At 39.9% G+C, this 12820-nt stretch overlaps 1 protein-coding gene across 2 annotated transcripts in view; it reads right to left on the bottom strand.

Moving 5' to 3' along the window:
- Positions 1-8952, bottom strand: part of ELAVL4 (ELAV like RNA binding protein 4) — a 63117-nt gene extending 54165 nt beyond the window's left edge. The window contains exon 1 of one of the 2 annotated variants that reach the window (XM_086753480.1): positions 8631-8952. In XM_086753480.1, the coding sequence (XP_086609606.1) occupies positions 8631-8639 (9 nt within the window). In that variant the 5' untranslated portion in view covers positions 8640-8952. Of the gene's footprint in view, positions 1-7852; positions 7988-8630 lie in introns of those variants that run through there. The other variant, XM_010120934.2, reaches the window with a different exon arrangement.
- Positions 8953-12820: the final 3868 nt, after the last annotated feature.

Below are 12820 nucleotides of genomic sequence, written 5' to 3'. Positions count from 1 at the left end.
TAAGAACAGCTTACCTGGGTATTAAAAAAGTAAAAATAACCAAGTTATTGTCCTTTCTCTTGGCTAGTTTTCCCTTAAAATACTCAGCACTCACAGGCAGGCTCTTCACACTTAAGATGGATCCACTCCACCCTATGTTTCACCTCAGAGAAGAACTGTGAGAGAAGCAACATTGTGTCATTATCGAAACTAATATATCACCTAAGCATCCCTGAGGGCTGGGGCATTCAGCCTAGGTGCCCTGGTCCAGACTGGTGTCGAAATGCTCGAGGAGAACATGGCTCCTGCAGCAGCTACGTATGGCTGCAAAGCTTCTTGGTAATCACAAAGAACATCACACAAATTGCGATCACGTTTGCACAGAGCAAGGATTAACGATGGAAATTAAACTCAACCACTTCTACCCCAGTGAGCATCTACATTTGTGAACGCTTCTTTCAGTACTTGGGTAATGACAAGCTCAGACAATAAAAAAAGGATTCTAAAAATATACTACTCTTTTTCCCTGGATTAGTGTGTCTACAGTTAAATATAAACTGTGCTCTATAAATTATCAAACACAATGTCAAATTCTGAAGTGTACTCCGGAATCTCTCACAGAGCACACGAAATACAGAATGATAATTTTGTCCTGGCCCAGTTAGTCTAAAGAACAATATGCTACTGTGCTAGATCATGAGTTAGTTCCCACTGATGGTGACACTAAAAATGGCCACAGCCACCACCGTAGTTGCGCATTGAATTTTTCAGGACCCTCTGCATCAAGCAAAGGGATTAATTCCCTGAACAGCTGCTCTCACAGGAAGGGAATCGACAGCAACGTTGCCACAGTATAGCTGGCACACACATATTAGGAAGAATTTCCAGCATGCATGCTTTCTGCTAAAAATCAACTTCCCCCTACTCATCTACTGCCAGTAACTTCATTTGGAACAAAGATATACAGGGAACGGTATTAGAACTATTTTTATTTAAGGAGCATTTGTTTACATGCATTATTACTTCTACAGTGTCATGACTGTGCCTTCTGCTCTACAGAAATAACAGGATGAGTCTTTGCTCACAAATTGTTCTGCACATAGTAAAGCAAAAAGTCACTGACCACCATTTGAAGATCAAGGGTGACCAGTAGAAGACAAAGTACAGCAATTAGCAGCCACATTTATCAAGCCTTCAATCAAGTAAAAAAACCCAAACACCCCCAAATATCTCTGATCTCAAACGCAGAACGGGTTAACACTTCAGCACAGTGCGACTTAAAACATGGGTTGTTTTCGTGCCGTTGAGTCATGAATTTTATATTATCTAACATCAAATTGCTGATGGCTATGGGAGTCTACACATCAGCTTTGAAGGACTGAGAAAAGGCAGGGCCTACTCCTCACATTAGCATTCAACTCAGTAGAAAGGTTCGTCAGTATTTTGCCCATGTCGTTTACTACGACCCTCTCAAACCAAAACTACTATGAACAGGTTGACTTCCACACACCTCAAGCACATCACAGATATCAAGAGTTTACATTAATCCACATATTAAACAAAGAATCCCCAACACAAAATCTTCAAAGTAAGTTCAGTCTAGAAATAATAATTCTTGAAGCCACAAATCTCAGTTTTGCTTTTAATAGCAGTAGAGAAATGTGGACTTCTGGCAACTGTCCTGATCTCTACTGAGAGACAAGGGGACAGAGTCAGTTCCTGGAATTGCACATCCTTACTGTGCCATTACACGTAACAGTACAAGAGGAGTCAGATCCACCCTAGATTATAAACTGAGTGTTATTGTCTTTTCTAGTTTTCCAGTATGCAATAATGAAAAATTACTACGGAGAGGAAAATTAAGACGGACAAGCTTCCTTCATCCCTCACATCCCTACAAAAGCTTTTCAACAACACTCAACACAGAAATAAATACTTCCTAGTGCTCGGAAAAAAACAATTGGCTACTCCAAATGAGCACGCATGCAATTACAGGCCAACATGCAGGGCCCAAGCGCAGTGCAGTTACCTGCTCCAGCAGCAATCTTTTGATCTCTACATGGAGGGTCAGATGGGACGTTCTCAAATGTCCCTCAGGAAGCAAAAACCAGAGGGAGCTCTTTGGTTTTCCTTCCAAGACTCGGTGAACACACCCAGGTACGCAGCAGAGCGGCTGGATCTGAAGGACATACACTAGTGGAAAGGCTCCAGTGGCATCGCTGCCCTCTGGCCAACGCTGAAAATCACTTATGTGGACAGAGGTGCGTTACGCGTGGAACCTTCTTGAAGCACTCCGAATGTCAGAACCACCTCCCATACTTATTTGCATCTGTTTTGAAACAAACACACATTACCCTATCACCTTTACCTCCAAGAGTTCCGAATGCTCAGAAACCACCAAATACACTACCACCTTGATTCTGAAAAACAGTGGCACTCAGCTCCAGACTGGAAAAAAATACCAACCGTAATGTATAAGAGCTTTTACAGCAGTAAAAAAGTTTAATGTTAAAGTAATAAAAAAATGAAACTAAGTATATTTTTCCAGATTTCAAGGACATAATTTCCCATCACAACAGCATCGCTGACGCAACTGCGTGTGCCTTAGCAACAAAGGCATACTACAGAATTTTATATACATCATGACTCTAAATATTGTCAAAGCCAGGCTTGTATTTTACTGTGCAACTAAGCCATTTCCAGAGAGGACATTCAAAGGTTTAGCTATCCTTTTCTTTTTAATTTTTTTTTTCACTTCATATTCTGTCTTTTCATCCCATTTAACTAATGAATTCAAACTGATTTGCAGCACTTCCTGATTTTTACAGATTTTCTTCTTCATTGAGGTGAAAGTCCTCACATAAGACACAGTCAAGGGTAGAACAATAAGTAAGACAGACTTGCCGCTTCCTCCCTACTTTTTGGGGCCCTAAAGAAGCGATAACGCATTCGCATTAAGAGCTCCAAAACAGTTAGGGGAAACAAGATTATAGTGAAAATAAAGATCAACTCAACACTGGTTCTATTGAACTAATCCTTAATGAATTTATGCAAGTGCTGCAAACGTTACAAATAAGACAATGTTAGGTAGATGCAAAAATTAATTGCATTCTTATTACAATCTCATCTGAAAGTATTTCATTTCTAACACTGATGTTCCAATGCTATTGCAAACTGTCTGAATACTTAAATAGGTAAACAACAAACAAAAGGTCTCATCTTCAGTGCCGCAAGCTATCATCCAAAACTGGTTATAATTAAAGGTGTGAACAACAGAGTAACAAACCTGCAAAGTCAAGGTTCTGAGAAATTAATGGGCATCACACCACTGCACCAGTTCAAATTTATCACTCATTATCTCCCCGACTTGCATAGTGCTGTTTCACATATCTGTGCCTCCTTCTCCTTCCTCCAAGCCTTCCCTGCCTTTTCTAGATGGCTAATTTTAGACAATTACTGCCTCTGACACACTGAGACCTTTTCTCCCTCCTTTCTTCTCCTTGCTGTAAAGCTAGTGACCTACAAAAGCCCCCTGCACCTAAAATATTCCAGTATTTTAGAAAGTAAAGATTGATCATTTGAGGGGGAAAAGGAAGCAAGCAGTCTTTGAATATCTGTTTCTCCAACATCTTCACATCATCTCAAATGGTTAAACGTACTCAAATACAAAGGCTAAGGAGAAGGACAGGTCCCCATTAAACATTATTTTTATTAGGACTAAATCTAACGTACTTGTTCAATTGAAACATTACTCTCCTCCTTGCAAAATTCTTGAGAAAATGAAAATTGTGCCTTGCTCTTAAAGTTATTTGGTAGTCCTCCGCTGCTGATAACTAGACATTTACAGAAACAATTGGAAAGTATATTACGCAAATGCCCTTTCCCTTTCATGCAAACCCCAGCTTTTCCTTAACATCCATTCAAGTGAGAAGAGAAGATACACATGCATGAACACATAGAAAAATACATGCATACCCATCTCTTTCTCTGTCCTACTCGGAAAGAAAAAAAGCAAGAGAGGAAGAGGAGTGCAATAGGGGAGGCGTGACTTTTCCATCAGATGAGCAAATTTTGCAAAATCTGGCCTATCCTTTCCAGAGGTACCATGCTTTTTAACATCTCCTCACTTGCAAAAAGACTGTTTGCGCCCACTTCTCCCCAAAAACCCCAATGACATTGAAAAGAATACTGCATTGCAGTATTTGCCAGTGCATCGGACTGTATCCAGTCAGTTGTCCCACAGACAAACAAATGTACATTTTAATGTGTCCAGGCATGTAAATGAGTTGTCTAGTGGACACAGACTGCCAAAACAGACAAGTGGATTTGTCAAGCTATCTGTATCTCTCTCCCTCTTGCTGTAATATTGTCTGCCATTGCCCATTTCTTGCCTGGGGTGTTTGCTGAAATTATTTTGAAAGTGCAAGTTCCCAAAGCAAACAAAAAATTCCTGTCAGAAAACGGGACGTAATCATACTTTCTTTCTTTTGAAAAACCTCAGGGTGTGGAGAAGCTCTGGGTTATATACCAACAGTATGGCAATTACACACAGAAAATAACCTGCATTTAATTAGTACACTCCCAGCATACCAAGTAGGAAGGTTGACAAAAAATTAACTGTAACCTAGAAGATATTATTTCAAAAAAATTAATACATTAAATATATGTAAGATTAACGCAATTGGATTTTCTTTCAATAGAGTCACAATATTTAACAGGACCAAATAAAGATGATGAAGACTATTCCAAACCCATTCAAATGGGATTTTTAAGTATACCCCTTCTAGCTCATTGTAACCATCCTTTGTCACAACAGCTCGGGCTCACTTTGAGAGAGCTAAAAAAGGTAAAATTAATAAAGAGGAAGAAAGCAAAGGAGGCAACCAAGCCAGTCAACAGTGGAGAAGCATCTCTGTATCTAACATGGGAACTTGATTAGTAGAGTACATGGGGATAGGATTTTAAACTGATTGCTGGTATTCACCTTGCATCAATATCCACTGTAAAATTTCATCCTTTCTGACTAGTAGTTCACCAAGACAACAATACTTTAAAAAATTGTCATGGCTAAAGACAACTAAATTTTCTCCACCTTTTTGCCCTAATATTTTAACATTTAAAATTTTCTAACATTTTAATCTTTTTTTTTTTATTATCCGTAGCAGTCTGAATTAAATTTCACTAACTCAACAGCGATTTTTCTATATGAAGAACTACAATGCAATCTTTTATATGCAAAAAAGAAAATGCCACTATGTACATGCAGGCTGTATTCATTAATATAATCTTAAAACAAAGAAAAGAGGAAGATAGGGGCAGGAACACGTGCGCCGTAAAACAAGGATTACATTATTTTAAAATCTTTGTAGAAACACCAAATTGAACAGAAAATGAAAATGTAACTACTAGCTGATGACTCTTAAAACAAACAATGCAGCTGTGTATAATAAAAGGCACCCTTATTTATTGTAATGACTAAGTTAACAGATTTAGAACACAGTATCTCTGTTTCGGACAGAAGAAAAATTATTTTACTCTCACGTAGAACTACAATGCATGTCAGAATACATCTCTCTGCACATGCACAGACTGTAAAATATAGAATTTTACACATGCACATCCTCAACATCTACCACCCCCCACCCCGCATTGTAAAGCGGTGCAGTTTTCTGAGGGCCATTCAATTACTTCTTCAGAGAAAGGACTGCAGCAGAAGCAATACTTAAACCAAAGCAAATTAAAAGGGGGATTTAATGTCTTTTTTTTTTTTTTTGGTATTTAAACTACATACTACCAGTCCTGCATGAATTTGCATTCGAAGTAGCCCGGCACCAGAGAAAGGAAGAAAGTAAAAATATCTGAAAAGCTGAGAACAGAAAGGCATGTTCTATATTCTTGCCTTGCTTCTCTTGTGCCTCCTGATGTGTGATAGATGAGCATTTTCTGGGCAACCACATTTCTATATCCTTTACGCTACCATCTATCACTTACTAGTCTACTACGCTTTTTAAACACTTCCAGCACCAATAGCCTTCTTTGAAGATGCTCTTCTGCTATTTCCCATTATGGTTTGCCTCTACAACAAGGGACTGTCACAATTAGCCAAATATTCAGCTGCAGTTTAAAAAGTAAAGTTGCCACAAGGAGCCTGACATTGGAAGTGGATATTGCTCCAGCAGATATATAATAGACTGGCTAAAGGTGGGGCTGGAAACGAAGAGAAGAATAATCTCATTATTTTTGTAAATTCCACTCAGCGCATAAACCCTAGGATATGGTGAACTCCCCTGAACTGATTATTCTGCCATATAACCATCTGATTTTATAAAAATACCAATATCACTTAACACAAAATCACTGCTTAGGGTAAATTCATTCTACCTACTGTTCTCGTAGGGACATTTGCTGGAAAATTCTAAGAAATGATTTGCAGAAGCTATCAGCTGTGGGAGTTCACTATTGTACCTCTGTCAACTTCATTCAATATAATTTACATTTTTTTTTTAATACTGCCTCACAGGATTCCTTGCAATTTTTTGCACGTACAATTTCACAGCAGGGATGGGGAAGGAGGGGAAAAAAAAAAAAAAAAAGGAGAAAGATAACCCCCTTTTGCAGAGGAGAAAGAACAGATGCTTAAAACCAGATTTCTAGAAATCACTGTAAGCCTGAGCCAGAAATGTAATTAACACCTATTTATAAAGAATAATTAAAGTTGTGACTGCCACAAAGAACAGCAGAGATAATCGAGGTAGCCCCTGGTTTGGTTTTTTTTTTTAGATTTTTTTTTTTTTTTTTTTTTTTACACTGTTTGCAGTATTCCCACATGATTGCCACCTGCTCCCCCACTCAGCTTCCCCTATGCTCGTTTCCCCGGCAACCTTTCATTGGCTTTTCCTCCCAGCTATCGCTTTCAGTTCGGCTGCTCAGTCTAATCTTATTTGTTTTACACCCATCAAAACAAGCAGCTAGACAAAGACAATCCTGTAAGAATGGGAAAAGACCGTCGCTTTGTTTCCCCGGTTATAATAAATATCCGCGGCAAAAGTCTGCAAAACGTTAAATTAAGGGGAGAAAGGGGGGGAGGGGGGGGGACGGGACACGGACCCCCCCACGCCCCCCAGCATCCCGTGGGGCTGGCAGAGGGATGGGTATTGTGCGGGTTCGGTCCCAGCCCCCACCCCGGGTCCCCCCGCTCGGCACAGCCCAGTCCCCGGCAGTTGTACTCGATCATGCCATTTTGCACAATCTGTAAGGAAAGCACAAAAAGAGGGGACGATGCGAGCGCGCCCGGGCTCCTCTGCCAGGAGAATATAGGCTAAAAATAGAAATACTATTTTTCACATAAATGGCTTTGACTTCTCCCGGCATTTTAAAAAAAGCCACAAAACAACACGGCTCCCCCCCAGCCCCCACCCCGACACAAAAAACACACCCTTCCTTCCATCCATCCATCCATCCTCTACAGCACCGGCTCCATCGGAAACGCAATACCTGGATTTTAGAGGCGATTATTAGGTTTGTATTTAAGGCTGGTGTAATACAAACGGAGATTAAAAGGCATCATCGGCTGCCTGATCCGCCAGGCACAAGCGGTACAATGACACTGTGACTGTCAGCAGGGACCATCCTCGCTCGACTGAAATGCAACAACGTTCAATGGAAACGCCGTGAAGTGCCATCACAGTGAGATACATTAAATAGATATATAGATATATATACACACACAGGCAGACATATCCCCCCCAAAAACAAACAAGGCTCTCTAATTTTATTTTATGACTCACGATCCGCCGCCCCGAACAAAAGAATTTCGCGAGGCACGCGAGAAGCGAGACAAAACCCCACGAGCAGGCTCTCCCCGTTCACTTACCATTTTCAAGCCATTCCACTCCATCTGTGATCACAAAGATGGACCCTTACAGCCCCTCACAGAGTCAAAAGCAAAAAGAGCGTTATGTAAAAGCTGACATTCCTTCTTACAGGACTGCTGCCCAACGATGCAACAAAATCGACATATACTAGGCACTGCAACACATACAAGCCTCCTCCTCTTTTTATGAGGTCATGACAGGAAACTCTTTGAAATACAATATGCAGCATTTACTGAAGCTCATATAAATCACCCTCTTTTAAAATTACCATACCTATTGCGCAGTCCAGCAAAAGAAAATTACCAATCTCGAGGCTTTTTTTTTCCACCACCCCCCCTCAGGATTTTGCTCTGCATTTGTACCTCCAAAATGTCAATGTGGAAATCAACTCCCCCCCCATCACTTAAAAAAAGCCTCTTCTCCCTTTTGCATTTTCGTTAGCCACATACCAGCCTTGCATGAGAAATGAGCCCTTTTTCCTTTATTCTGAGAGAAATCGCAATTACCTTAAAACGACAAAGTACATCCTTTATTAAAGGATACGCACACATTAAATATGAAAGAGAGAGCGAGAGAGAGAGGGGGAGAGAGAAAGGGAGAGGAGGGGGGGGGAAAAAGGGAGACATCATGTACAAACAAATCAGTAGCAGAAAACTAAATTCATGTGAAAACACAGACTGAGAATGATGCAGATTTGGGGAAAATCTGTATGTTAGCTTCTATATCTACCTCTACATAAACCCGCTACAATCAGATTTTAAATCTACTAATACCTACCATAACCATTCTTAATGGCAAATATTGGGTCTTGAAAGGCTTCAACTCTTCTACAGATTTGCTAAGGTTTCAGGGAATTATTTTTATTATATTATTTTAAGAAGATCCACAAAGCACAGTGCTAGACGTTTGTGCAGCGAGAATAATAATTAATAATTATAAATTAATTTTTTTCCTCCTTTTCTTTTCTTTTTTTTTTTCCTTTTTTCTTTTTTTTTTTTTTTTGGCCGAAGCTGAGGTGCCGCGGTCCCCGTGCGGCAGCCCCCGGCGGCGGGCGGAGCGGCGCGCAGCCCTGCTGGAACTGGCTGGCGGCCTCTCCCCCGCACGCCCCTTTATGGCGCCATCTGTCAGCGGCGGGCGGGCGCTGATTGGCCGCCGCCGCGCGGGGAGGCGTTGCGACATCAGGTGCTATTGAAATTAGCCGCGGCCAGATTGACAGTGTTAATGATTCGGTGACCTCTACAACAACAGAGACCAGATTTCTGAACTGCCGCTTGTGTCTAGTAATTAAGGCCCGGCTGAAGAAACAACACGCATCCATGTCTTTTATTATTATTATTATTATTTTATTTTTTTTTTTACCTCTTCCCACCCCACCGGCGCAGGAGCCCTCGGCCGCGGCGATGTCACACCTCGGCCATGCCTCAGCGCCTACATCTTCTTACCTCCCGCACGCCCGGCGCCCAGGTCTGGCGTATTTTAACTACCTTATCTTTTTCGACAGTTGCTTTCCGGAGAAATGCATATTTAATGATCCGCCTCTAGGCTTAAAGGCACAACAAAAGCACTTCGACGTGCATTTAAAGCGGCATTTATTTTCAGGTACTATTGATTTTAATAATCAACCCATCTCCTTCCTTCCGCCCTGCGAGCTTTTTTAAAAAAAAAAAACAAACGTATTTTTAGAGGCGGATTTGATCTTGCTGTCACTTGACGCTGTCTAAGGCACAGCAAACACCCATTTATCAGAGCGCTCCCCCCGAACAACAGTTGTGTTTCAGAATTATTTCGCCACCTTGCTTCATTATTCTTCAGCTTTACAGGAAACAAAACGACAGCAAACTTTGGGCATTTAAAAGATTTTTTTTTTTTTCCAGGCTTAGAGAGGAACGTGCTTAACAATGCACACTCATTAATCCTCCGCTCGCTGCCACTGACAAACTAACAAAACTTCACTTCCAAACAGCAGTATCTTACTGTCTCCTGACCACAGCAAGTTTATTAAAAATTCTCACAAGTTCGGAAGCATTCATTTCTCTTACTTGGAGTTATTGTTCTAATGCACGTTTTGGCCAAAGTAACAAGGCATGGCATCCTGTAACTTGCAACTAATCCTGAATTTACATGCACCTCAGCTAAAGCAACGGAGTATTACTCTACTAACAGACGTACGAATAATTTAATTTTACCATTCACACATTCATTTCAACAGCCAACTATGTTTTTAAAAAATTCTGTATCATGGCAAGCGTTTTTAAGCATAAGACCTAACACCGGAGAAAGCTAGGGTGGGCCATGTTATAAGCTCACTTAGCTCTTTCCTGGAGAAAGAAAACCTGGCTACAAACCACCAGAACCATTTTCAAAAATACGTGATTAGATAAAAAAAACTTCTAGAACAATGATTAAATTTTAAATATACCTTAACTGTTAAGCTCTGAACTGACATTCAGTACATTTTAAATTTCTTTAAGCCACAGACACGCTCAAACACACACACAGACTAAACACACCAAGAAAACATAAGAAAATATAGTAAGCTTAGAAAATCTAGCCACAAACAGACCAAGGAAGGAGAAAAATCACATTTAAAAAGACATCATAAAATTATTTAAGGAATGAGCACTGAATTAAATTAAAATATGAACAATGTAAAAGGCTGTAGAGGCTTTTTCTCACCATGTATCTTTTTGAGCACATTTGTAGCTTGGTAAAAACTAGTAAAGATTAAGCTAGCTTGTAAGATAGATTTCCTAACTCAAATATTTAAGTGACTTACTAGACAGAACACACAGGCATCAAAATACTACAGAGCTAGTATATTACCATACATTCTTGTGCAAATATACACTGAATATTAAAGTTAGATTTGTAATGCAAATTTTTACTTAAGGTCTCTTCAGGGGTTAATAACACCAAAGAAGGCACCCAGAAATTATTTTTAAGTCCTTTCAACTCCAGCCTACTTTGTTACTACAAATTCGTTATGCATATCAAAAGATTCAGCCATTTTTCTGAAACAGTAACTGCACGCTGCTCCTCTAAAAAAAATTAGCTATCTTATCCGTCTATAAATCCCGGTACTCTGCACACTGACCACTTTCCCAAAAAGCACCCCACACACGCAGCCTTTCCGAGAAACACTAAAACAAACGCTCAAACGTCCTCAGAGGCCTCTCTCTGTAAAGACAAAGGCAGAATCCTATTGTTGAAAAAGTCAACCTTATTCTCGTGTTTCCAATAGTACCATTTATCTGTCAGGGTAAGGGACCGACCACCGCATCACGGTTGTGACACATTTGTAAAGCATCAGATTCTCAATACAGTCTCTCCAGCACCAGCCAGCAAGCCCCTGAGCAAAGCATATTTTTAATGCAATCTTCCATCCCCACAAAAAGAAACTTGTCTTAAACAGCTAATCCAATATCAAAATGAAATCACAGGGTTGTTTCCCAGCCCCCCCGCCCTCTCCTTACCATAAATGAGCAGTTTCTTGACTCATTAATGACAGTTTCCCTTAAAAGAAGTGATCTCATATCACTGAGCCCCTCTCCACCACGCATACATCCCAAAGGTTGCGGGTATCTTAGCATCAGTAGCCGCTAGCAAGCTCTCTCATACAGAGCCCAGATGGACTATACCAGAAGCCAATTCAGCGTTAATAACTACCTACTCTGTGCAGTTTAGAAGCCTTACGTGGCATAATGTCCTAGGCAACAGCAGCCGATTGAAACCGCAAATAAAAGACAACCCAATTCTCCAAAAGCATCAAAAGGAAAAAATAAATTGAAGAATGATTTTTTTTTTTAAATCTCTTACTTTCATAAGATTAAACTGAATCCTTCAGAAACATATGAAAAAGAAGAAAAAACAGATGCTGCCCAGAAAAAGTGACAAAATATTACCTCATTATTTAACAAAGCAGCATTAAGCGTCCTGCTGATTTCAAACATCTTGCCACAGATTTTGGTTAAGAGAAACAGAAAGAATCCTTTGCAAGCCCTCTGTCTGCAAAGGGTTCTTCAATTTTCTTGCGCACAACAGAATAGTCAATATGTTATTTCCCTAGAGTTCGCACATTAAAACATCTAGTCAGTGAGCTGAATTTTCCCCTTATCACACTGTAGACTCCTGTTATATGTACTGCTCTCTTTGCAAGATTAGCCTGCCCCAAACATGGCTGTTGTTTAAACTATTCTTTAAAGTAACAGTTCACTCCACAACCACCAGGTGGGCAGTGTACACAGATTCAAGTAACCATCTTAAAAGATTTTTCTTGGAATAGTTGCTGGTTGGGATATACAGCATAAATCCCCCCATCACTTACCAAGCAGGAGGGAAAAAAAAAAAAAAATATATATATATATTTTGCACTGTTTTGTGCTCTGTTCTCTCCAGAAGCAAGCCCACACACAAAAACTCTAAAAATCACCTAACTTTTACAATTGATTTTTTTTTTTTTTTTAAAGGGACCTTAAAATTCATACAGGAGCATTTTATTCAGCAGAAGTGAACTAAATGATAAAATCCAATCAGTTCTGAGTGCATAATCTAATTAAAAGGGAAAGCATGCCCGTAGAAATGGTCTGTACTGCAGAAGAAACAAAATTAGCATTAAGTTCAGCACAACACTGGTCTTTCATGGAAACACAAAATTTTGCATGTAAATAATCCACATGTGGGTAGAGTCTGTTAGAAAATATGAACTATACCTAAAAGCAAATTTGAAGACAGCTTGGTAAGATACTGCTGTGACGTATTTTGGCTTCAATTCATTTATGAAACCACTGTTGCATGCATCAGAGCACAAGACTGAAAGACACGGAAAGGATCCAGTTTTCAACAGGACCCAAGTCTCCCAAGTTATCAAACTGTCCCCATTCCTCCATGTCTGCAAGGTATTTATTTTTTTTTTTTTGCGTTTATGATCAAATACCTCAACGAATGCTTCCGTTACTACTAAAAAATTA

The sequence above is a fragment of the Chlamydotis macqueenii genome, chromosome 8, assembly GCF_036417535.1.
Source record: "Chlamydotis macqueenii isolate bChlMac1 chromosome 8, bChlMac1.mat, whole genome shotgun sequence".
Lineage (NCBI taxonomy): Eukaryota > Metazoa > Chordata > Aves > Otidiformes > Otididae > Chlamydotis > Chlamydotis macqueenii.
The sequence above is the reverse complement of the archived record's forward strand: the minus strand, read 5'-3'. Positions and strand labels throughout refer to the sequence as shown.